Source organism: Eretmochelys imbricata, chromosome 6 (assembly GCF_965152235.1).
Source record: "Eretmochelys imbricata isolate rEreImb1 chromosome 6, rEreImb1.hap1, whole genome shotgun sequence".
Classification (NCBI taxonomy): Eukaryota; Metazoa; Chordata; order Testudines; family Cheloniidae; genus Eretmochelys; species Eretmochelys imbricata.
The window spans coordinates 118,073,162-118,099,169 of NC_135577.1; the positions used below are offsets into that span (position 1 = coordinate 118,073,162).

Sequence of the window (26,008 nt, forward strand, 5' to 3'; positions counted from 1 at the left end):
CCATTCGGGGTCCTAAGCAATTGCTTAGGTCTACATGTTCAGAGCTGCAGTGGCACAGTTGTACTGATACAACTGCACCACTGCAGCATGTCTGGTGAAGACACTATGCCGATGGAAGAGAGCCCTCCCAACGGCATAAAAAAACCCACCTCTGCAAGTGGCATAACTTATGTCGGTGTAACATATGTCACTCAGTGCGGTGGAATATTCACACCCCTGAGAGACTTAAGTTTTCCCAACATAGGCTGTAGTGTAGACATAGACCCGTCTGCTTATGCGTAGCACCGGTGACCCCTGAGGCACTCCAAATTTCAAGGCAATCCAAGTAAGCCTGTAGATTTCAGAACACTTAGAAAAGTCAAGCTTTAAACAGAAAAAAGAAAAGGAGTACTTGTGGCACCTTAGAGACTAACCAATTTATTTGAGCATAAGCTTTCGTGAGCTACAGCTCACTTCATGCAAGTGAGCTGTAGCTCACGAAAGCTTATGCTCAAATAAATTGGTTAGTCTCTAAGGTGCCACAAGTACTCCTTTTCTTTTTGCGAATACAGACTAACACGGCTGTTACATTTAAACAGAAAGCTGGTCTTAACTTTAATTGTAGAAGGGCCAGATCCCTAGCTGGTGTAATCTGGCACAGTTCTTCAGTGGAGCTGTAACAATTTACACCATCTGAGGATCTAATCCAAAATTTCACAGGCCAATAGGTTCTATATTAATGTAGCTAATTACAGTGCCTTCAACTACTAAGTGTCACTCTGGCCAATTTAAAATCTCAGTTCATGTGCTCTATTCAATGAAAAGTGTGACAATGTATGGATTTCATGAATAAAGCAATGGATATAAATTAGTATTGATCAAAATGTATCAAATCCCTGTCTGATACATGGTAAATGAATTTTCCTGAAGGGGAGCAGAGACACACCTCAAATATATAAATGCCGTAAATTAACAGGAGGATATGCAGATCATTTTAGAAAAAATTCTCAGTTTGCCGTGTGTGATATGCACTGACTTTTGACACACAAAGTTTCTACAATGTATGTATCACCATTGAGCAATATTTTGTATAACGCTACTTGGCAGCATTTGTAAATGGCAACCTCACTGCCACCACAGGTGGTCACTGTAACTAATGACTCAACCCTCCCAACTCCCTCAAGCATACAAAGGGTAGTAGCATGGGGTTAAAAAAACAATATCACGGAGAAGGCTTTTCAATCAATGCAGTCTCTGATCCAACATGACAATCAGTTGACTTCAATGGGACTATGCTGATGCTTAAAGTTACACACGTTTATGTGCTTTGCTGGATTGGAGACAGAGACGAGACCAACAGAAATTACTGAAATTATTAAGTGAGGATCTAAAAAAGCTACAATAAACACACTCACCTTTGTTGAACAGCAGGAATTGTTGGGTCCTTCAAGCCTATTTTATTAATCTTATCATGTAGATCTTGAATATTTTTTAAGAGTTCATTATTTCTTGTGGAAAAAATCTCCTGTAACTCATTTTCTTGGATGAGCTCCTGCTTACTTAGATGGACAAAAGCCTTGTTTGCCTTTTCAGATAAAGCCGCAATTAGTTTTTCACAGCAAGTCTTTCCCCCACATTCAGCATCTTCCAAGTAGATATCAACCATCTGCAAGCGCTCATCCAAACATTTAGCCTTTTCTTTCATGAGAGAAACTTCTTCCTGCACAGCTTCTTTTGATGTGTTTCCTTGCACCTCAGGTTTGTCAGAAACTGAAGAGTCTGTTGCATGCTCAATAGAAAGCTTAACTCTTCTCAATGAGGCCAAAAAAGCTTCCAGTTCCTTGAGGACCGTTTCGCTGACCTGCATTTTATGATTCATTTCTTCAAACTGCCTTTTATATTTAAGCATAATCTCGCATGCTGCTTGCAAATCTATTAGGTTAAATTCATCTCCTGTTGAGCTGTCTAGGTTTTCCAGTTGTCTGCATAATTCAATCTGATTTACTATACAGCTCTGGACCTTCTGAAATTGAGAGAACCACAGCAGGGTTAGCAAAGTGAAAGAGAAATTGTATCTCATATTCTAAGCAAAACATATGGCTGTAAAAAATGAGACTGACCCAAAATAAATCTGACAACATTAACAGCATGAAGAAGAATTTCTTTAGGGTTTTGCTGTTTGGTCTTTTCATTAAATATACCCTAAATCTTAACAGATAACAAACATATACATAAGACCTCTTGCTTCTTCAGAAATAACACTGTGACCCAAGGATCTCTTGATGCCAACTGGCAGATGGCACAGGGTTACAGGAATCCCCTGGGTCTGATATCTACATACTTCTCCACCATAGAATGTCATGTAAGGTGTCTAATGAAAGCCTGTATCCACAGTATGCATCCAATGAAGTGAGCTGTAGCTCACGAAAGCTCATGCTCAAATAAATTGGTTAGTCTCTAAGGTGCCACATGTACTCCTTTTCTTTTTACACTGGTCATCATAATCATCCCAAGGTGTTTGTATGGAAAATATGTGAGCAGTTGTGCACATATACTAAAAATTATGTTCTCTAGGTCTGTGAATTAAGCCAGGTCACCAACCGGTAATCTACATACTCCTGGAAGGTGGGGGGAAGAGATGCTTATCTCGCACTCACTGGTCATGTGCAAATTAAGTATTGTATGGTTTCCAATGAATGCCCATTCACAGTCTGAGCAAAATACTAATCAATAGGCAGCAGAGGTTGCAGCAAAAAACAAAAGCAGCAGGGATAATCCTGTTTAGTAGTAAGATTATGAACATTTGAAACTATATCCGGGGTGCAGATGAACTCCCCCTTGGTTCCCTCAGTTGGTTCCCCTTGGAACCGTCAGTTTGTAAGGACAAGCCACCAGTGGGCTTGATCTTACAAGAAGGGATTTCAGTCAACCTAGTGTAAAATGCTGGGAAGAGGACTTGGGGTAAGCTATCTTGCAGGAGATTGGGGAATGCCTTGTTAGTAAAGTGTAGGCTCTAGAACAGAGGTTCTCAAACTGTGGCCTATGGACCACCAGTGGTCCGTGAGCTCCATTCAGGTGGTCCACAGATAATTCCCTTTAAGGTGCGCGCCTGGGCGGCGGCACACAAGAGAATAAAGGGCCACCCACCTAATTAGTGGAGCCGTGCAGGTGTGGCTCCACTAATTAGGTGCCTGGACCCTGGAGAAGATGCACACGTAAGGTGAGGTGGTGGCCTTGAGGGGATTAGAGGGGTGGATGGGAGGGGAGAGTGGAGTGAGAAGAGGGGATGGGGGGAATTGGGGACGTCCAGGGCTGCGGCAGCCAGAGAAAGAGGTCACTTTCCCCAACTCCAGGGCTGCGGCTGCCGGGGAGAGACAGCCCTCCTTTCCAGCCTCAGCTCTGTGGTGGGGGAGAGACCCCCCACTTCTTCCCAGCCCCAGATGGGGGCTGCCATGGTGGGGAAGAGAGGGAGAGACCCCCCTCCTTCCCAGCCCCAGCTCGGGGGCTGCCCAGCGGGGGAGAGAGGGAGAGAACCTGCTCCTTCCCAGCCCCAGCTCGGGGGCTGCCATGGCAGGGGAGAGAGGGCACACCCATCGCATTAGAAAGGTAAGACTACTGATATTAAAATATGAGTTGCGTGCTTTTATTTGCAGACCAAAACAATCGTTGTTATTAAGTTTTTTTTATATAGCGCTTTTATCCAAAACGCTTTACAATAGTTAGCTAACGGTGCAAACAATATTTGGAAAGATCATTAAGTGGTCCTCCGAGACCCTCAGCAATTTTCAACTGGTCTGCGAAAAAAAAAAAGTGTGAGAACCACTGCTCTAGAAAGCGTGTTATGATTTTGCTTCTCATGCATCCAGTTCTAATATTCTCATTTTCTATCATTTGAATCTTTGTTCTTTGGTAATAAACTTATCCTCGTTTTTTTCTCTCCCTAATACATATGTGTGTGTGTGCCGTGTGTTAAGAGGAGTGGTGATCCCGAGTTGAATTGTGCAAGCTGGTGTGTACTGTTTCTTTGGGAGTAGTGAATCTCTGTGTTTGGAAGAGGGGTTGGGCATTCCACGGGGACACTGGGAGGACTCAGTGGATGGTGTGTGCCTATTGCTAACCTGGAGAGAGAGAGTATGGCCAGCAGATGCCTGGCAGGCAGTGCTTGTGTTGCCAGAGGCTGGTAGTTTCAAGAAGCTGATCCACAGCAGGCATAGACAAGAGTTCCTCACACTCATGGTGGATGGTGGTGAGGTGCCTCACAACCCAGTACTCCTGAGAAGTGTCACAAACACTCTATATTTGTGACAGTTCGGGAAAATCTGTCTATGTAAAACCCATGACTTCTAATTGATTTATAAACTCACTATGCCTCAGTGTGTATTGAATCAGCCATTTGCTGACAGAGACCCCATTATGTATGACAGAGACATATCCTGTCCGGAAGCTGCTACAGGACAATCAAAAAAGTCATTAACACTGAATGACTTTGCCCTGGTAATGCAACAGGTATGTTAAATAGGGTGGCCAAGCTGCACATAACCAGTTTTTCCAGTTTGGACTTCAGGTGGGCAGTAAATCAAGCAACTGATCACCTGATACGGGACTTTAGAGGGGGGCTTTGAGGATGATCAGGGTCACATGATAGAGGGGACTGGAAAGATATAACAGGACAAATGTTTTCTCTTGGTAGCTTTCTCTCATGGACCAGAACAAGAAGGCAAACTGGTCAGGAGGAGGAGAACAGGAGGATCTTGGGATCCTGACAGGACTGATCAAAACCCTGTGTCCCAGTCCGCTTAAATCAAGACAATTTCCGCTTGTTTTAAGCAGAGTTGGCTTATGATTTCTTCAAGTCACTTGCTGCTTGGTTTTGCGTTTTTCTGGGTCTTTTAAGTAGCTTGTTGTTTGGTTTTGGGCTTCTCCGGGAGGGGCTGCTGCTTCTTTTTTTTTTAATTTCCAGTCAGACAGTGTGGCCAGGCCCTGGGCCCGGCCAATCAGCTCAAAAAAAAAAAGCTTTACTTGTGATTGGCTCCCAGTTGCACTGCAAGCTCTGCGGGTGAGTCCCTCCCAACCCACACAGGGAGAGGGGGGAGAGGGAAAGAGCAGCGATCGACAGGGGGAAGGGGAAAGAGGAGTGAACGGGGATGGGACCTCAGGGGAAGAGGCAGGGCAGGGGTGGGGTCTGGGGAGACAAGGTGGGGCAGGAGCAGGTCTTCAGAGGAAAGGGGCGAGGCAGGGACAGTTCTGGCACTCCTGCTGGAGTGTCCGGTTTTTATACATTACGAAGTTGGCAATCCTATACGGGGAGTCTTATAGTTTCTCTAAAAGTAAAATGTGGGTGTGCTGAGAAATCCCACTGCAGAGTCTGTTACTTGGTTACAGTATCATGCACTCCCTCAAGAAAAAAACAGTAAAACAGAGGGTCCACAGCTTTGGTGGACCTCTGGGGGCATGCAGCAGCTACCGCGAGAGCTTGAGACAGCTGGAGTAAGTTTCAGACCCTAGGCAATTGGACTGTATGGTCTCCACTGCCAAGAAGGGGGTCAGACATAGGGTCTGCACCCAGAGTGTGTGCCCAGAAGTCCAGTGCCAGAGAGACAGTATCTAAACTCTGCTTAGCCTTAGGAAGCAGAGGCCATGTGGGAACCATGATACTGCAGCCTGGTGCGTGTTCAGCAGGGGGAAGTTCTCAGGGTTGTAATAATAGTCTACTGAAATATTCTGCAATCTGAATTACACCACCTAGTAGGTTGACTCTAAGAATCTTTGGGGAGCTGGTTTCAGATGGTAAGACCCACAGAAAAGGCTACTGATCATGCTTGCAGCAGCAGGAGCTTCCTCAACTCAGAAAACATGACACTAAACAGCTAGATTGGGACCAATGCCATTTTGGAGGAGAAAAAGAGAGTTATGAGCAAAGACTATTTGTGACTCCATTTTGTATGGGTACCATTGGTGTACACTTGGGTACGACTGGTGCATTGTAATGTTATTAAGAGAGAAGAGGGCAGCATGCTGTTAAAGGTCAGAAGGGTCAAAAAACACTCAGACTACTGGAAACGATTCCCAAATCCCTGAGTGAGAAGTCCCATGCAGTTATCCAGCTCTTGCATGTACAAATGCCTATTTTTTGCGAAGTTTCACCTTGTACTCACATTTGAAAACTCTTTCAAAGATGTGGGCTCTTTGTTTTTCCTTACCTTCAGTTCTCCATAAATGAGATCAATATTTGTCAGAGTAAATTGCTGAATGTCCTTTTTGTGGCGTTGCTTGTCTGAGTCACATAGAAGAATGAATTCATTTTCTATCGGTGAAACAACTTCCAAAGTAATCTTTAAAGGCTTCATTCTAAAAGAAAGGTAAATAAACATGAACAGGAGAAGCTGGCAAGAAAAGATCCTGCACATATTTCAGGGCAAAAGCACAATTTTACTGTAAACCAAAAATTAGCTAATAGACTTTGGGAGCAATTCACTCATGTCAACAGAAGTTTTACCATAGATTTAAATAGGAACAGCCCCAATTCCAAAGATTTTAATTCAAAGGTTGAAAAAAAACGTTCTAGAAAATCTTGGGGATACTATAAAGTGATCTTATAAAGTAGAAGTATTTTTTCACACAACACATAGTCAACCTGTGGAACTCCTTGCCAGAGGATGTAGTGAAGGTCAAATCTATAACAGGGTTCAAAACACAACTAGGTAAGTTCATGGAGGATATGTCCATCACTGGCTATTAGCCAGGATGGACAGCCTCTGTTTGCCAAAACCTGGGAATGGGTGATGGGATGGATCACTTGGTGATTACCTGCTCTGTTCATTCCCTCTGGGGCACCTGGCATTGGCCACTGTCGAAAGAGAGGATACTGGGCTAGATGGAGCTTTGGTCTGACAAGTATGTCAGTTCTTATGTTCTTATAAGACAGAGATTTGCTTATTATGGTTCTTAGTGTAAGTATCTCTAATTGTCTATGGTATATTATATGTAGCATATATAGCAGGGTTTCTCAAACTTCATTGCACCACGACCCCGCTTCTGACAATAAAGTTACTACATGACCCCTGGGAGGGGAAGTCAGAGCCCAAGGCCTCCTGCCCTGGGTGAGGGGAAAGGGGGCCACAGATCAAGCCCTGTCACTCCAGGTGGAGGGAGAGGGGGCTGCAGTTCAAGCCGCATTGCCCAAGGTGGAGGTGGAGCTCAGGCTTCAGCTTCAGCCCTGGGTCCCAGCAAGTCTAATGCTGGCCCTAGCGACCCCATTAAAATGAGGCTGTGACCCTCTTTGGGGTCCCGACCAACAGTTTGAGAACCGCTAATATATAGCATATAATACTCCATAACAATATATTAAGATCATGTTAAGTTTGTATGTTTAAATTGGAAAATGCCAGGGTTCGAACATATAATCCTAACTATGCCTTACAATGCAAAATATATACTATACAATACATTCTTTAATTGTATGATGATATACTATTTCTCAAGTAACACAAAGTACAATGATATTTTATACCTGGCATTTAGAATAATCTGAAGTTCACTCCACTCTCTGTTAAGTCTGTTTTGTGTTTCAGAGATAACAGGCTTCTCTGTGTCATCCATAAGATTTTCTAACTTAGATGCAATAATTTCAAACTGTGTCCAACAAGAATTAGCTTCACTCTCTATGACCTAAAAGAAGATACATACATTTAATTCATTCAAAGGCATCATATTGTGGAAAAAAACTGGTCAATTTTGAAAATTACCTTTAGATGCATTATTATAGACAGAGCTGGAAGCACCACATATCGTGAATTTTCCATGTCAGGTGCCTCAGGCTTTTTTGTTGTTTGTTTGGTTTTTTTTAAGTTTCAGCCATTTTTCAGAACAAGATTAGAGAAAAAATTACATAGTTTTACCCATGTTTACAAAAATTCTTACACCCATTTCACTCAGAAGCTCCAGTGCCTCCATGCTTTGTAGCAAGGATTTGAAATTTTACAGGAAGGTCAGATGTGCCTTTTACCTTCCCTTTGAAAATTCACCCAAATTTGGCCAATTTATAATCCTTTGAACTAGCTTGGTTTGCACATACTCAGTAGAAACTTGTTAGAGTTCAGCACCTAAATTCTCTGAAGATTGTGTCTGCAGTGAGTATGCTTCACACCTCACAGCTCCTACATGTGACTGGACTGTGCATGTGCCATGCTCAGAGAGTGACTGAAAATGCTCCAGCCCAGGGTGCAGGGGCTGAACAGGATTTTTCCTGCAATTGTTCCTCCTGGTTGCCAGGGGCAAGTGTGGCGCCAAGTGGAACTGAGAGCAAGGAAACTCTCCTGTGCTCTTAGTGGCACGATTTTAGGGCCCAGGCATCACAGAGGAAGAGTAATATTACTTCTGGAGGAATTCTGCGCTACTGAGTGCGCACATAATTAATGAGCCATGCATACTTTTAATTTTTTGCGCAGAAAAAAGCTTCTGTTCAAATGCTGCTGCAGTTCTGCCTTTTGCCCACGAGAGGGCGATGTGGTGCTAGCACAGAGCAACAGCTCCCAGCCAGCCAGGGAAAAGAAAGAACCTGCCTTCTTTGCAGCGCCTGTCAGGCCAGGTCAGGAGACAGGGCCTATGGGGAGACAGGCTATGGGGTGTTGTGGGGGGGGGTCAGACAGGGGCTCATAAGAACTAGTAGATGAGAACAGACTGGGGCAGGGGCTGAATGGGAGTGGAGGCACAGGGCCAAAGGAGGGAGGGAGGTGCAAGGCCACATGGTGATGCGGGAGGGAGTGCAGAGCTACATAGGGACAGGGGGTGGCTGAGTGAGAGCACAGATATACATGGAGAAAGGTGGCGGGGGCACAGGGACACATAGGGAGAGGAGCTGGCTGAGTGGGGGCACAGAGACACATGGGGACTGGGGGACGGGGTACAGGGCCACACGATGGAGGGGAGTGGATGTCTGAGTGGGGGTGGAGGGACACATGTGGACAGGGGGGTGCAGGACACATGGGGACAGGGACAGATGTGCCTGACTGAATGGGAGAGGCTAGGGGTCAGCCAGGGTCTGCATGGGGGAAGCTCCCTAACAATCCCTCCCTGCCCCCTGCAAAAACCTGTTCCATACTTTTCCCACCCATACCCAACAACCCTCCAAGTTCACAACCAGGCTCCTTCCCAGAAATTTACTTCCCTCTCCCTCAGCTCCTCCATTACCCCTTACTCCCCCAAGTCAGGGAAATACGGTTCTGTATTGTAGTTTAAACGAATTATTACTCAGAATTCTGTATTAATATGCCTAGTAAGGAATCTATTTGTCAAAAAACTTTTCCTGAATCTTTTTTGTTGTCTGTATTGTTACAGACATACTTGCTGACAGGTATTTTGAAATAAATGACCAAAAATAACTGAAGCTGGTGTGATTATATTATGTTATTTTGAAAAATAAAATATGCATAATTTTGCATAATTTTAAAATATTGTGCACAGAATTTTTAATGTTTTGGCGCAGAATTCCCCCAGGAGTATAATATGGAGGAGCAGTTGACTTTGCAACTTCACTGTTCTTTTAACATAGTTTTTTGTGTGTAGTAAATATAGAGCATAACAAAATAATAATTGTTTACAAACATTTCAGATCCTCTCAAACTACAATAGTGCTGGAGTAATTTTGCACACAATGGTCCAAACTCTCCTCTCAGCTACACCGGCACAACTCCACTGCCATGTAAGGCCTCAATCTTGCAAAGAGCTGAGCCTTCCTATGACTGCTGAATGTCCTCAACTCTCACTGAAGCCAATGGCAGTTGGGATGGGCATTACCCCTCAACAGTATGCTCAGTACTTGAAAGAAAGGGCCTCAAAAGAGAGTAATTTAACCCCTCTTGCTAACATATCATACAAATTGTAGACAAGCAACATATTCTTCAAAATGATCGATATTTACCTGTAGATCTAGCAGCTTATTTTGAAGGCATAAGGTGTCTTTTATTTTATCAGTAAAAGGAGACTCTACTTCATCTCTGATTCTTTGTAAATGAAGTTCAACATTACTCCTCTGTGTATCAAAGCTAGGAAAAGATGCAATAGTTCTTAGACAGTATCAACTTTACTTTAACGGAAGACAGGAAAGAAAAAATAATTGGGGTTGTGACTTGCTGAATAATTACTTTAATTGCCATTACTTCAATGGCAATTAAAGTAAGTTCAGCAATTTGCTCGTGTAATTGGTTTTTTTACCTAAATTCCAAATTTTACATGAATAAGCATTTGTGTTTAAAATGGAGTAATTGCTCACTTAGGTACCTTAGGTGTGCAAATGTCTAATTTCAGGCTCAAATATGGGGTTTTTTGTGTAAAAAATAACGAATTTCTGGAAATTTGGCCCAGAATGTTTGGCTTCATCATATTCAGGCACATACACACACCCAAAAGCAAAGCTTCCTCTAACCAAGGAAGACAGAAAAGCAGAAAAATCACTAAATCCACTAGTTTCCTTGTTACAGAGATCTAATTTACATTTAGATACTACTGTGAGTGACTGTTTAGTAAGATAAATAGATAAAACAAAATTCAGAAGAATAAGTAGAGAACAGAATTCAGAATAGCAAAAATAGTCCAGATATATGAAATTTCCAATTTACTTGTAACTTTTTAGTATAGTATTATCTCTAAATGTGCATATTTTGCCATTTAAAAATTACCTCTCTAATAAAGCCTCTAAGGGCAAATCAGTGTCTTTCTCAAACTTCTTTGTACAGCTTTCACCGTTCTGTTGTTTCATGTCTGATTCCAAAATTACATCTGAAACTGGTCCTGATGCCTAATCAAATGTAAAAATCAATTACGTTGATAACTACATTACCTTATATTTATGCATTCTACAAAGATCAGAAGACATACATACACTGCAAAAAGAAACAATCACTTCTTCATGCGAAACACACCCAGTTTCTGAGAGAAGAAACTCAATTTATGAACATAATAATCTAGTTTAAGTGAATCTTAAGTAAAATTATGAAATACACCTCTTTCCATGGACTATGCACATGACATTTGAGCCATCACCAAAGCAGTAGATTCCATCACTATACAATGGACAGTATTTGTAGCACAGCGTGAGAGAGCTTCCTCATCACAGTGGTGCATACAGCAACCTCAGCTACCTTAACAGATGTTTCCTCTATATCCTCAGCCATTGGTGCTAACACAATGGAGACTCAAGCTGAACTCTTTGTGCAGGTCACCAGCATGTTTCTGGATGTCTTGCTGATGAATACTGTGCCGCCTATGTACATCTTGGGTCACATGAATTATCATCCTCTTGGACCACACTCTAAACAAGACCTCCTCCTCTACGGCATTCCACTACCAGTAAATAGTTGTAACCCTCTACCTTAGCAATTATTTAACAAAGCTATACATATTCTTTTATTTTAATATTTCCTTAGAAGTGAACCCCTCCAGCATTTTCCATCTCTATATCCCCTCCTACTTGTTCACATCTTTTGGCTACTGACTGTAATATTCTAGGTGTGTTTCCTCCAGTGCTAGAGGCTGAAATTCAGCCCTATCAAGAAGGGCAATACAAGGACTTGAGTCCTATTTTGAGGACTTAAGTGGCCCTTGAGCTTGCCCTTTGCACTCAGAGAGAGGAAACAGACTGTAAGTTCTCTGGGGCACAGACTGTCTTTTCAATAAGAATTCGTACATTGTGAGCAAAATGGGGTCTGAGCTTTGACTGGAGTGCTTGAGTTCCACTGTGATACAGACAGACATAATAACTGCTCTCCATTTGCCCATGATCCACTCTAGATAAACCAGTGTTTGATAATGGCATGTCTTTAGCCATCTGTCTTGGATGGGTTAAACACAACAAATCCTGTGTCTTGGCAGGGGGGCAGACCAGATGACCCTTGCGGTACCTTCTAACCCGATGAGTCTATGATCTGAATTCCATACCTCCTGAGTTGAAAGTATATCAACTGATTGGGAAGATGCTTCCTTTTCTCCATTCTCAGGAGCAAGTATAGAGCCCCTAAGATTTAAAAGAAATTTCAGCTTAACAACAACAGCAACAACTAGTGAATACAAAGAAAAAACATTGCAATCATGAAGTATATATCACAAGACAAAAAAAAACACTGCAACTCCTCCAAAGATTAATCTAACAGGACATAGACTAGTTCGTTAAAATATTTTAAAAGAACAATTACACGAGAAAATATACTCCTGGTTACAATTCTCCAACAGCAGGAGGATGATCTAGATGTCTTAGTTTTATGAAGCTATGATACATTGTGCCACAAAATACTCACCCTTGTTTAGATGCCTGACCACTTCCAACATGGGACAGCAGAGTTACATAAGCATCTGCTGCACATTTTTGAAGTTCTTCTTGCTTTTGTTCACACTCTGCAATTAGTGTCTTTGTTTCCAGGTGAGTTTCTTCTGCAGCCAGTCTTTCACACATTGCTTTAAGAACTTGTAGGCAGTTGTTTAGTTCCCCGAGGTTGCCTTCAGGAGAAAAAAAAGCCTAAATGAAGAAACAAACACATGATAAATTATAACAATGTGGTTATTTTCATACATTGTTATATTTAGCGTTCTTTTGTCATGTAAATGCACTTTCAACTGAGGCTCTCAAACCACTTTGAAAACAAAGGTGAAAAGAAAATTAAAGAAGAGATGACTGAGAAAGACATGAGTAAAAATGTAAAATGTAAACCAAAGTTTCTTACACAATGTGTGAAATTTACCCCTGGGCGGAGGACTAGCACAGGCCTATCAACTAGTAAAACACCACTTAAAGTCATGAGACTAGGTTGTGTGAAACACAAACAAGGAGTTAAACTGGGGCTTCCGTACAACCATTGTGGGCAGAGTCAGCTCTATGCATAGGACCTTAGCCATGCAACTACTACATTGAATGGGAGCTACAGTGCACGTCAAGTTTGGTTTTTTTAATTATTACATTTTGAGTAATTAAGGATTAAAAATAAAACCGCCTGTCATAAATATAAAGGGAAGGGTAACAACCTTTATGTATGCAGTAATATAAAATCCCTCTTGGCAAGAGGTACAGAATCCTTTTACCTGTAAGGGGTTAATAGATTCACTTAACCTACTTGGCACCTGACCAGAAGGACCAATGGGGAAAGAAGTGGTGGGGGGATATTTTAGGGAAACAGGAACTCGAAGTGGTCCTTTTCCTGAATCTTTGTCTAATTCACTTGGTGGTGGCAGCAGTACCCATCCAAGGACAAAGAAAGATTTGTGCCTTGGGGAAGTTTTTAACCTAAGCTGGTAGAAATAAGCTTAAAGAGTCTTTCATGCAGGTCCCCACATCTGTACCCCAGAGTTCAGATTGGGGAGGGAACCCTGATACCACCTGTAAGAGATGATTATAAAGTAAGGTATAAACTGAAAAAATTTAGCACCCTACTGGCAAGGAGGTGACTCTTTGAAAGCCTGCTTCCTGCAATAGTGGAACAGTCTGAAGTTAGAAAGAAAATTAAATGATAAAATGCAGAAGGATATACAATACAGTCACCAAGCAGAGAAGTTGAGGACAGCATTTTTATACAGTACCTCGTGTTCTTTTATAAGTCCCTTGGTTTTACCGATGCTAAGGAGTTTCTTCTCTTTATTTATTTGCTTACTGAGTTTTGAAAAAGTTGCATTAAATTTCCCTATTTCAATTTCCATTATGAACTGAATACATGATATGATTTCACGATGAACTACCTGCAACGTACAGAAAGCACTCTCAGTGTGATGGTCATGGGGTGACAACGGGCTACAAAGCAAATAAAAACCTCTATTCTGTAACAAAAATTTGTTTTTCAAGAGACCAGGTCTGATAAGAGAATGAGTTGCTTTTTCTTATGTATATTTTCTCACCTCCCATCTTTCACGAACATCTTTGCATCTTTCCTCCACTGCCAACTTTTCATGAGCTGGTGAAATATTTTTCAATTGTTCAGCTGTTTTCAAAAACTTTTCAAGAATTCCTGTGTCCAAAATGCTAAAAGCTTCCTGCAAAAAAGCAAAACAAAACCAGAACTGATCTTCACTTATGTATATCATAAAACAGTATCATTATCATATCAAAACTATACAATAATGAATGACAAGGTACTTATTACTGGGCTGCAATGGCAAAAGGCCAGATTGTCCCAGGCCCTTGCGGTGGATGCACAGGCAGGCCAGAGCACAATTGCACTCCTGCACTTTCTGTGCCTGAAAAAGGGCCAAGGACAACTGCAGCCCCTACGCTTGGGAAACTGCAGGTACAGCTCCCACAACACCTATCGCGGGAACATTTTGTACCAACGGGGAGCGGACAAAGTAGATCAGCGGCTATCCTCCCTCCCTATGCCCAAACAATGGGGCACACCTCCTATATATGACAGGAAGCATGGAAGGGGACTGTGTCTCTGTGATGGGGCGCCTGGCCCGCCCTGGCTAAAACCATCCTAGGGAGGGGCTGCAGGGGAAACAGTCAATTAGGGTGGGGGCTGCAGGCAATTAGGGCGGGGGCTGGACTAGCCAATCGGGGCCCAGTCGGCCCATATAAAAGGAAGCTGCAAAACAGAGAGAGTTATTTTGCTGCAGGGAGCCCTAGGGAGAAGACTGGCTTCCTAGAGGCCTACAGAGGGACCAGCACCTGGGGAAAGGCAGGTGCTAGCAGGGACTGCGGGAGCCTGGGAGAGCTCCTGATGGGCTGCCAGGACTTGCAGGCTTGAGGCCCTGGGAAGAGAGCAAAGGAGCTGGAGCCAGAGGCAGGAGCAGAAGGAACTAAGGCTGCATGGAAGTGACCCAGGGAATAGAGACAGTGAGCTGGAAAGAAGAGGCAGCAGGAAGCTGCTGTTTACAGGAGCCCTGAGCAGGGGCCCAGAGTAGTGGCTGGGCTTGGGTGGCCCCACCCCCCACTAGCCGCTGAAGGAGCGGCCTGGCTGTGGACTGCCAAGCCGATGCAAGGAGTGGCTGGACTCTTGGTGGAGGAGTCCCCCGGAAGGGGGGGAACCGGATGGTGAGACAGCTGGAGGGCTGTGCCACGAAGCAGACACCGAGAGAAAGGTGCTGTAATGGGTCTGCAGGCAGAGGTGAGGATGGGAGACCACCACCCAAGGGCATACCCACTGGGACTGAACTAATTCCCAAAATGCCCAGCAGGAGGCACAGGGTGGTGAGTGACCCCGTGACAGTCTCCTTGAGGTAGAATCCCTATGAGTATTCCCAGTGCTGGTTCTGCACTGCTTTCCAGCCCAAGGCCCTCCTAAATGGTGCAATTTAGCCCAAGGCCAAGATTTTCAAAAGTGACTAATGCTTTTGGGTGCCCAACTTAAGACACTTTAAAGGCGTCTGGATTTTCCAAGGGTGGTTTCTCAGCACTTCCTGAGAATCAGGTGCCTTTAAGGAGTCTCAAGTTAGGCCCCCAAAAAACTGAGGCACTCAGCATCTATATCCACGTTTGAAAAGTTTGTCCCAGAGCTGGGGCACACGATACAGGATGAGACCAAAGACTTTTAACTGGCCAAGAAACACAACTGCGGTTCACAGCTGTACATTCTTGAGTGCCTTATAGTTGCCTGGGTATGGGAGTGATGGAGCCATATAAGAAGACAGATAGTATACAGAATAACTTATATAAACAAGGAGGTTGAATTACAGTAGCTTTGAGAACTTTCAATTTCTTTTTATATAACTCTCCATCATAACACCCCCATATTACTGTCATGATTATAAACAACATAATCTAAACTAGGTTTTACTTCCCTTCAAATCATGTCAAAGCTAGGTGCAAAAAGTTACTTGTGTGTCTGATGGCCACTTAGTCAGTCAGCTTTCAAAGTTTTGATAAGGCACTTACAACTAATAGCCAGATGTTTAATAAGGCATTGTTGGAAATGGAGAGACCTCCTAGCACTAGTGACCTGGAGAAACAAAGTTCAGGATATCCTTTCAATAGAAAAAATGACAGATAGCCTTATTTTAGGATCAAGATTTTATAATGTGTGGTTACCATTTTGGGGATTTAAACAAAATACACACAGGTAACGATAATATAAAAATCCAGGTTAGGAGTAAGATTTCTTAATATTTCTACAGAAAGTTTAAGTATGTTAATAATGATAAAATAAAAAGTTTTAAACAAAAGTTGTAAGAACTGCCAAGAAACATGTGCTCTTTTCCACAACAGTGTAAAACAAGTCTCCAAAGTGTGGGGTGCGCCCACCTATTGGGGCATGGAGGAGTGTTGGGGGGGGGGTGATGGGGCCCAGGCCAGGCCCCATGGGGGGCGGGAAGGGAGTGCCACCCAGCCCCGCTCCGCTCCCAGCTCTGCTCCGGCCCCACTTCCAGACCTGGCCCCAGCTCCTGGTCCCATGCCCAGCCCCACCCCCAGCCTCCAACCATGGCACCACACCTGGTTGCAGCTCTATTCCCAGACCCAGACCTGCCCCCAGCTGTGGCCCCAGCCTCAGCCCCCTTACCCATTTCTGCGTTTCCCCATCCCAGGAACCGCAGCCACACTCCCAGCCCCAGCTCGGAGCCGGGGGGGATGAACAGGGGTAAGGGGGGGATGACCCTTAAAAATTTGGGGACCACTTGTGTAAGATTTTTTTAGTCACAGAATCTCACTATGAAATAATGTGCTCTGATAGTCAAAATCTTCATATGACACAGGTAGGAAGTAAATATTTGAACCCACCTCATTTTTTGAAATGTGCGCATCTGGGCTCACTTTTCGGCCAATGAGTTGCATAGCTTTTAAAATAGATGTTTCAAGCTCCTTCTGGGATTTTTCAAAATTGATCATGACCTCCTTTTTTGACAGAGTCTCTTCAGATTTGGGTGAGACAAGGTCTAGGTTATTCATGGTAGCCTAAGAAGAAAGTGACAATTTTTAGGGTGTGCATGAGTATTGTTAAAACAACTAAAATATTCCTTTATAACGTGACTCAAGTTTCTCAGCTTTGGATATTAATTTTGAAATCTCTTCTCCTTCTGCGCCTGACAAGAGAAGAGTTGCTCAAATATTTTAAAAATATTTATATTTTACATGGACCCTAAAAGACGCTTTTCTAACCATTAAATACTACAGATAAGGATATCTGTGTACTGAATGTGATAGTGATAGGGAACAAAGACCTGGAGTCTCTCTCTGACTTCTTTAATTCGTGTCTGTAGCCCAGCTGTCTCAAAATCCGGGAGGGACACCTGGCTTGAAATATTACGTGTCAAAACTTGCAAGATTTCTTCTGCTGCAGCAACTTGTTCTTGGCACAAGGTTCTTCTGGCAATTAGGATCTGTTCAGATGAAACACAACAGAAGTCTTCAATATTAAATATTATGTATATCCTTTAGCTTTTGGAACTGAATTGAAAGGCAAGGATTGACTGAAAAGTAGGCAATATTTGGTTACATATGGACCACGCTTTGCAATTACACGTCATTATCTTGCAGTCCAAAGTATCAACGTCTGGGGAGGGGGGAAGAGAAGAGTCTGGCGCCAACCAAAAAAAGAATCAGAGAAAACAAGTTGTCAAGCCATCTAATTAATTCCATTGTGATGGGGTGTCCACTTCACACAAAACCTGAAGGGGTTAAGGTGGCTAGGTAGGCCAATTAACTGTCCACGCTGCACCTGAAGGAAGAGCCAGGGAGCAGGGATTAATTAAAGGAGGCTCAGCTGGATGGGAACAGGAGGTGACTGTATGAAGCCCAGGAGCTGAGAGCAGCTGGAGGTTCAGGGAATTAGTCTGCAATCATTCCCTGGGAGAAGGGAGCTGTGCAGCTGGCAACCCCAGAGTGTGGGGCGAGCCAGAAAGACAGCAAAGGCTCAGGGGAAAAGCAGCAAGGCAGACCTTGGTTGCTGAAGAGAGGGTCCCTGAGCTGGAACCTGGGGTAGAGGGCAGGCCTGGGTTCCCCTACCAGCCACTGGGGAAGTGGAGATCGGACTACCTGGGATAGTTCATGCTGAAAGACTTTGATACCCCAGAAGGTGAGGACTATAGTGACCTGCCTGGAGGGCCAAGTCATGAAGAGGAAGCTGCAGCTCCTGGAGTGAGAGGGTCCACAGAGTGGAGAGAGCGCCAGAGGAGGGCACAGCATCTGGAAGGAGCTAATCCCTAAAGTGGCCCGGAGGAGATGCCCCTAGCAGTGAGTGGACCCTGTGACATCCATACGCATATTTGACTTGTACTTAACTTTTGTGATTGTACTTCTATCACTACTTTATATGTTACATTTCTTTGCCTAACCTTCTATTTTAAAGTATTTTTTAAAATATGCTTGTATACATACAACCTAGTAACTGAACATACAAAGCGCACATCTGCATGTGCATTGTCTGATCATGAAAATGTGTACACACAGCAGTAACTGTTTCATGTGAGTAGTCCCATTAAAATAAACAGGAAGTCTCATATAAGCAAAGTTACTCACGTGTATATTTGCTTGCAGAATAGAGCCCCAAATGTGCACTCAGCTGTTCAGAAAACATGCTTGGATATTTTGAAAGCACAGCTTACACCGCTGGGTTTGGATATTTATCACTGTGTGTCTTTACGAGAGCTGTTCTGATCTATGAATATTCACCTCATTTTCAAACTATCCATTACCATTCCTCTGATGATGATCTATGCTTTATTAAAAATTTCTCTAAGTGAAACAAAAACTTGATCTTGTATAATCATGGGGGACATTGTTACAATCTTATTGAAACACAACTCATAGAAATTTAAGAGCATTTTTGTCACCTTCACATTTTTAACAAGCAAATGTCACACTGAGAATGGGATTTAGTTTATATACATGCACACAATTCTGAAAATTCGTGTACACTCTTTTAACATGCCCATACCTCCTAATACTGTAGACTTTACCCAAAGCAGGAGTGCATAATCTCTAAGTAAAATAACCCTGAGACTAAAAACAAAGATCTTTGCAACTACACTGAGGACTCTTTCCCTCTTTACAGAGTGGATGTTTGAATCAATTTCCCACAGGGTCAGATACATAAAGTACAGAGCAGGCAGCTGATTCACACCCCTGCCAGAGCTCTACAGGTCCCCTTTCCAGCCAAGCAGGACTGATGGGATAAAGTGCTTCCTCCCCAGGGGATAAATGCATAGCCTTTGCAGTAAATATTATCACCAGCATTCATCACACTCTCACTTCATTCATTTGCAGGGTATTAGTCAGCAGGGAGTACTGGACAGGGAGTGTGCTGGATTACTGAGGGGGCCGGAGGGTCTTTATCACACAACTGTAACCCGTTGAAGAATGGGACTGAAATCCTTCTTTAAATTGTGATTGTAATCTGGGAGTGACGATGTTTGAGGGGAAAAGCAGTTACCATGATGGGATACTCAGGACTCTGACAGGAGCCATCCTGAAAAATAATGTTAGACAACTAACCTAGTCCTAGCAACATTACAGCACCTTCTTCCCTTACTTAGCCATTTATTAATACAAAATACATCCTTATTCCTGCTTCATTTAACACAAGCCATTGAATTCATAACTCAGGTCTGAGAATCTGATGACTGGATAGATATTTTAAACTTTATATTTACATTTCTACCTGTAAAGATTGTTCCGTTGAGCTTCCCACGCATCCTTCACGTTTGATGGTCTCAAGAAGGCATTCTGTTCCCGTGGCCCAGTTTTCTACTCCTTTGAGCAGCTCTTCAATTTTCTCCACTCTGGGCAGAAGCTCAGTGTCCTGTTCAGTTACACCTGCATTCTTTTCTCTAAGCTGAGAACATGGAATATTTAGAATCTTAGCAAAGTCAGTATTTGTAAAATGCTCAGAATTTCCTTCTCCCCCCACCCTACATTGCAAGCATTTAATCAGCCTGTGGGCTACTTTCTGGCTTTCACTGTGTGACCCAAGATCTTCTTAATGCCAACTGACAAGGGGGCGTAATGGGGTTACAGGAATCTCCTGATTCTGGTATGCACATTCTGGTTCACCAAAGAATGGCATGTGAGGTCTCAAATGAAAGGTGGCGTCACTCTCGTCATCAATATCATTGTGCAATGTATGTACAGGTGCTGTGTATAAACTGAAAATATGTTCTTAAAGTCTGTATCAAGGTACTAGTCACCAGAAAAGGTGAAAAACAGCCTATCTGTTCACATGTAACTTGAGTATTTTCTTGTTCACAGTGGATCCCCTCACCAGTCTTAACTGAATGCGAATGAAGGATTGTAAGAAAGAACTTCAGAAAGAATCTAACAGGAAAAGAAAGGCAGCAGGAGAAGAGAATCTTATCTTGAGTGTAGGACAGCACATTTGCTTCATGAAAGAGAGGTCTCAACCAGCCTTGGTTGAGAATTCTGGAGAGAAGTTTGGTTCAGATACTCTTTTTTTAGATAAGAGAGTAACTTGTCAGTTAAGTATAGGCTCTAGAAAGCATGTTCTGATTTTGTTTAATATGTACCCATTTCTTTCCAATATTCTTACTCACTATTACTTGAATTTCTATTCTGTGATAAACTATTCTTGTTTTCACTATAATTATATCTAAGTGCTATGGTGATAAGCAAAGTGCTGGTCCTCAGTTGACTCTTACAGGCCGGTGAGTTCTGTCCCTGTGGGAATAGCAGGCCTGTAATTCTGTAAGTGTTCTGGGGAACAGGAGCTGAACACTGGCGAGAACTCTGAGTACTCAGGGGTTACTGCGTGCCGATCGCTACCTGTACAGAGAGAGTGAGACCTGTGAACACCTGGGAGGCCGTGCTTGTGCTGTCACATATGGTTTCAGGGAGCTGATCTACAGCAGGCAGAGACAAGACTACTTCACGCTAAGAGCAGGTAGTGATGAGGTGCCTCACAGCCATGGGTACCCCTGGGGACCATCACATACACCCCGAGGAGCATAGGGTGGAAGCTGGGAATGAAGTGGAGATGTAGTGCCCAAAAAAGTGGGGCTGTATATTCAATAGATAAAACTACCCAAATTTAAGTGCTGATATACTGATTAGAATATAGGAGAACTCTTTACCTTTGCATTCTGAATATGTTTCTTGCTAGCTTCTGTTGATATATCTGCTGTAGCACTGCATGCAGTTGGCACTTCCTCTGCAGGAGGCTGCGAATTTCCATTACTGTCAACAACTGACTTCTTTTGCTCTTCTTGCATTCTCAGTAATCTCATCTCCTGTGAAAAGGTTGTATAGCATTTGATACTATCATTTATTTTTGATCATTTATTGGCACAACGGTATCATTAATAAATGCACTTTTTAAGGGCTCATCTAGAAAACTGAAACAAGGGGCTCTAGTATATTCTCAGCCATATACACTGCATTCAATGCTAATCGAGTTCTAAAGGACTTTTACAACTGGGAACCTGTATGTATTGCTTGCTTCACCCGCTCCAAAATGGATAACATTGAATTGTATGAAAGATTATTGATCTGTAAATAACAACCGATAATTATACTGTTAAAAATACAGCTGTGCTTTTGAAATCTACATAACAAAATGATCCCATGAAAGTAAACAGAGCTGTGGTTACTTACAAACTGTGTTCTCTTTATAAATTTAGCCCATCTTGTGTTCAGTTTTTTCAGTTCTTTAGAAATATCTGATCCCACTTGCTCATTGCTGACTTCAATTAAGAAGTTTCCAGCTTCATTTAATGTACCATGCACCGAGTTCCAGTCTGCCAGAATCTCAGTGGGGACCTATAGAGATGCATTGAAAGGATTAAAGACCCACCATGCAGTTCTTTAATATATTTCCCAAAATAATAATAATAATTTGCACTTATAAGACTTCAAAGTGCTTTAAAAAGGTGAACAAGTATCTTTATGCTTAATCGCAAGGAGACATTCAATCAAATACCTTTTTAGGATGTCCTTTTCGTGTTTCGTCCAGCCATGTCTTCAGTAAATGAATGTTCTCCATATAAGTAGCCCAAGAACATAGAACTTTTTGTAGGACAGTGTTTACATTGTAAATATATTCTCTGCATGTAGAAATCTTAGAGTCTACCATCTTAAATAGTTTACCAGTGTCTGAAGGATCACCAGCTAGAATATTAAATACATGATAAAACAAATGTTAGAAATAGACATTAATTCATATTAATAATTTCAAAATAATATTAAGCATATTTCTCAATTCCTTGGAAACTGCCACAATAGAGAAGTGAATCCTTCCTCCTTTGGGTGCTGAAGGGGATTATTATTAACTGTTTGGAAAAACATAAACCAACTAAACAAAACCAACGTTCTGCAGAAAATAAAAGAGGGGTAGCTATGTTAGTCTGTATCTCACAAAAACAACAACGAGTCCAGTGGCACCTTAAAGACAAACAGATTTATTTGGGCATAAGCATTCGTGGGTAAAAAACCCACTTCTTCAGATGCATGGAGAATTCTTCCATGCATCTGAAGAAGTGGGTTTTTTACCCATGAAAGCTTAGGTCTAAATAAATCTGCTAGTCTTTAAGGTGCCAATGGACTCCTCATACTTTTATTTTTTAAAAAAAACAATCAGGAATTTAACTCATTAATAATGATCCGTTTAAAGCACAACTCTTATTAAAGTACTATATTATTTGCATTCACTTACCTAAGACATTCGTGCTTATGTTTTTGTTTTTCATGTCTTCACATATTTGAAAAGCAGTTTCTAGTTGAGCTATGACTCCTCTTTCTTCAATAAAATCCTGCCCAAAGTTAAAGGGAATTGAGATACGTAATACTGACTGACTGGTAGAAAATTCAGTTTGTGATCAATTAATTTTTACAACATGAACCCAGAAGATACAGGCCAAACATAAACAAAGCAAAATCAAGTTACTTTCACTGCATCCCATCCCCCACCCTTTGTATGAATTATGCCTATTATAGGGCCTGATCTTGCAAACGGTTACTTCTGTAAGTAATCCTAACTCAAGCATTGAGAGTTTGTCTACACAAACACTTAGGGTATGTCGACACTAGAAGCACTGCTGTAGTGTAGACAATTACTACGTTGACCTGGCACTGTCTACTCTGGCACTTAGGTCGGCTTAACCAAAAATATCGCAAAGTGTGAATTTTTCACACCCCTGAGTGATATAGCTAGCGTGACCTAAAGGCTGTCTACTTTAGGCATAGACCAGCCCTCAGTTTGCAGCAAGCTGGGGTATGACTCTACCCCACACCAACCTGCCATGGAATAACTGTCTGTGTAGATCCTGCTGAAGCACAGTAATAGTTCACTGATAAGCGTTGATCGAGTCCCATTTCAAAGGGGATTAGATCAAAGGGCATTAATAAACAGTTAATGCATGTCACCAGAGTCCATACAGTTCGTCCCCAGCAAGCTAGTGTGGGGTAGGTTCACACCCCAGTTTACTGTGAACAAATTGTTCATGTAGACAAACCCTCAGGCCATTGACTCAAAGAGGCCACAGTACTTGCCTGAGTCAGGATAAGTCATTTCAGAATTAAGTTCTCAGATCATAAACTCCTTGGGGAAGGTGTTTGTTTCCGATAAGCCTGGAAAGTGCCATGAGCACCTATGGCACAACAGAATTAATACACAGGACTTCTGGTTTGGGGGGTTTATTAAGTTCATTTTTTAGGATTTACTTTTTGCAATTTTTGAATTGTATGTAGATGTCCAAAAATCAAGGGGTTTCACGACTTTGTTACTATATACTATATGTTTCCTAGTGCACTTTAACACAGTACTGTTTCAAACAGCACTACATCTATGCACACTAGGGAACCTTTGGTGTGCACCAGCAGGATCAACATGGTCTAGTTAATGAGCAACCCTTAGTGTACTTTAGAAATCACACCCCCACAGTCTGCATTACTGCTCTGTATAGACAATCTCTTAAATACAAGTAACAATTTTTGGTGTTTTTCTGATGTTTATTGAATAAACATGGATTTTTTTTAATAACAGGTATGTTTTACTGCTGCTTATCAGTTAAAACCAAAAATCAAAAGCCCAATAATATAGTATAATAATAAATCCGTGTTAACAATATACCAGATGAATCATAGAATATCAGGATTGGAAGGGACCTCAGGAGGTCATCTAGTCCAACCCCCTGCTCAAAGCAGGACCAATCCCCAATTTTTGCCCCAAATCCCTAAATGGCCCCCTCAAGGATTGAACTCACAACCCTGGGTTTAGCAGGCCAATGCTCAAACCACTGAGCTATCCCTCCCCCCAAAAACTGGAGCCAGATGAAACTGACAAAATCCAAGAAATTCAGAGTAAAGGCTACATTTCAATTTTCAACCCACCATGTTATGGGTTATTATTGCTGATGTCTTCAAGAATAGTGTGATTTTACCCAACATGTTGCCCCATCCTGCACTTCTAATGCAGGTAAAATTCTCCCTGATTGTAATTGGAGCATTGCCTGTCTAAGGACTGTAACGTTGAGCCTCATATGTGCTGTAATAACCAGCCACAAAATGGGAGGTAAGCACAAAATGCAATCAGAGTCAACTCATCCACAACGAGGACCATAAGGATATGTGCATATTGGGAAGGAAGAGCTGCTGAGTATCACTCTCTGGGAGTAGCAGGTGGTGGCAGACAGCTTCTACATTTGGAGTCCTGCTGCTGCAGAATTGTGACCACCTGCTGTCCTGCGCAAGAGGGTTGTGAATTTGAGGCAGGGAGTGGGCTCATATTGCTGACCCTCGCATACTACAGGAGGAAAGGAGGCTAGTCAACTGCCCCCAAAGACAATGACAGAAGAGAGGTGGCCACAGATAATCACATCATCAGAAGAGAGAGATAGATGGGGGAGAAGGGGGAGTATTCAGGGCCTGTCATGGAGAAGGTATCTTGGCTCATGGCTTTTGCTCAAAATCCTGCGAAAACTCATCATTTGCATAGGATTTGGACTCACAATCAGATGAAACTCGGTGGTTTGGACTGAGTTTTGCTTTGAAGTTCTTGGTTTCAAATGAAATTGAAGCTTAAGAGTGAAATCACTCTCAGTGGATCCAGCAAAAAAAAGCATCACTGAATCCAAGCCTGAGCCAAACCAGTGTGTTTTATGAAACTCTGGGAAACTGTAACTGGAAAAGAGAGACTGAAAAAGAGATGGAGGAAGGAAAGAAATGCAGCATAAGGTGTATTATTGTAAACACTATCCACACTGGCAGGGTCCATTCTAGTGTAAGATGATGGTCATAATCACATGGTCACATTTAGCACAGTGTGCATGGCATGAGTACAACAGCCTTTGATAATTTATTTTAATGAGCAAAATTAACTAGCTTCAGAAAGGGGGTTAGTCCTTCATCACTCTGTGTGCTTCTCCTTGCTGCACAGTGACAAACTGCTGGACACTGTTATCCCAAGTGCTTATATACGAATGCACAAAGCCTTGGAAACAAGCAGGGAGAACTGGAGGTCCTGGTGATGTCAAGGAATTATGACATGATTGGAATAACAGAGGCTTGGTGGGATAGCTCACATGACTGGAGTACTGTCATGGATGGTTATAAACTGTTCCGGAAGGACAGGCAGGGCAGAAAAGGTAGGGGAGTAGCACTGTATGTAAGGGAGCAGTATGACTGCTCAGAGCTCCGATACGAAACTGCAGAAAAACCTGAGTGTCTCTGGATTAAGTTTAGAAGTGTGAGCAACAAGAGTGATGTAGTGGTGGGAGTCTGCTATAGACCACCGGACCAGGGGGATGAGGTGGATGAGGCTTTCTTCCAGCAGCTCGCAGAAGCTACTAGATCGCACGCCCTGGTTCTCAGGGGGGACTTTACTTTTCCTGATATCTGCTGGGAAAGCAATACAGCGGTGCGCAGACAATCCAGGAAGTTTTTGGAAAGCGTAGGGGACAATTTCCTGGTGCAAGTGCTAGAGGAGCCAACTGGGGGGGGGAGCTTTTCTTGACCTGCTGCTCACAAACAGGGAAGAATTAGTAGGGGAAGCAAAAGTGGATGGGAATCTGGGAGGCAGTGACCATGAGTTGGTTGAGTTCAGGATCCTGACACAGGGAAGAAAGGTAAGCAGCAGGATACGGACCCTGGACTTCAGGAAAGCAGACTTCGACTCCC

The 26,008-nt window shown here is 42.7% G+C and overlaps 1 protein-coding gene across 1 annotated transcript in view; it reads right to left on the minus strand.

Annotated features, from left to right (window-relative positions):
• The window catches only part of SYNE2 (spectrin repeat containing nuclear envelope protein 2), a 245,662-nt gene that overhangs the window by 188,960 nt on the left and 30,694 nt on the right, over positions 1-26,008 (minus strand). The window contains exons 14-29 of the mRNA XM_077820573.1: positions 22,548-22,644; positions 21,816-22,003; positions 21,491-21,655; positions 20,971-21,126; positions 19,545-19,718; positions 17,107-17,265; positions 16,667-16,840; positions 13,855-13,989; positions 13,543-13,698; positions 12,270-12,487; positions 11,914-11,989; positions 10,656-10,774; positions 9,899-10,022; positions 7,490-7,647; positions 6,180-6,327; positions 1,395-2,002 (exon numbers count right to left, since the gene is read on the minus strand). Coding sequence (XP_077676699.1) covers positions 1,395-2,002; positions 6,180-6,327; positions 7,490-7,647; positions 9,899-10,022; positions 10,656-10,774; positions 11,914-11,989; positions 12,270-12,487; positions 13,543-13,698; positions 13,855-13,989; positions 16,667-16,840; positions 17,107-17,265; positions 19,545-19,718; positions 20,971-21,126; positions 21,491-21,655; positions 21,816-22,003; positions 22,548-22,644 — 2,855 coding nt within the window. The remainder of the gene's footprint in view (positions 1-1,394; positions 2,003-6,179; positions 6,328-7,489; positions 7,648-9,898; positions 10,023-10,655; positions 10,775-11,913; positions 11,990-12,269; positions 12,488-13,542; positions 13,699-13,854; positions 13,990-16,666; positions 16,841-17,106; positions 17,266-19,544; positions 19,719-20,970; positions 21,127-21,490; positions 21,656-21,815; positions 22,004-22,547; positions 22,645-26,008) is intronic.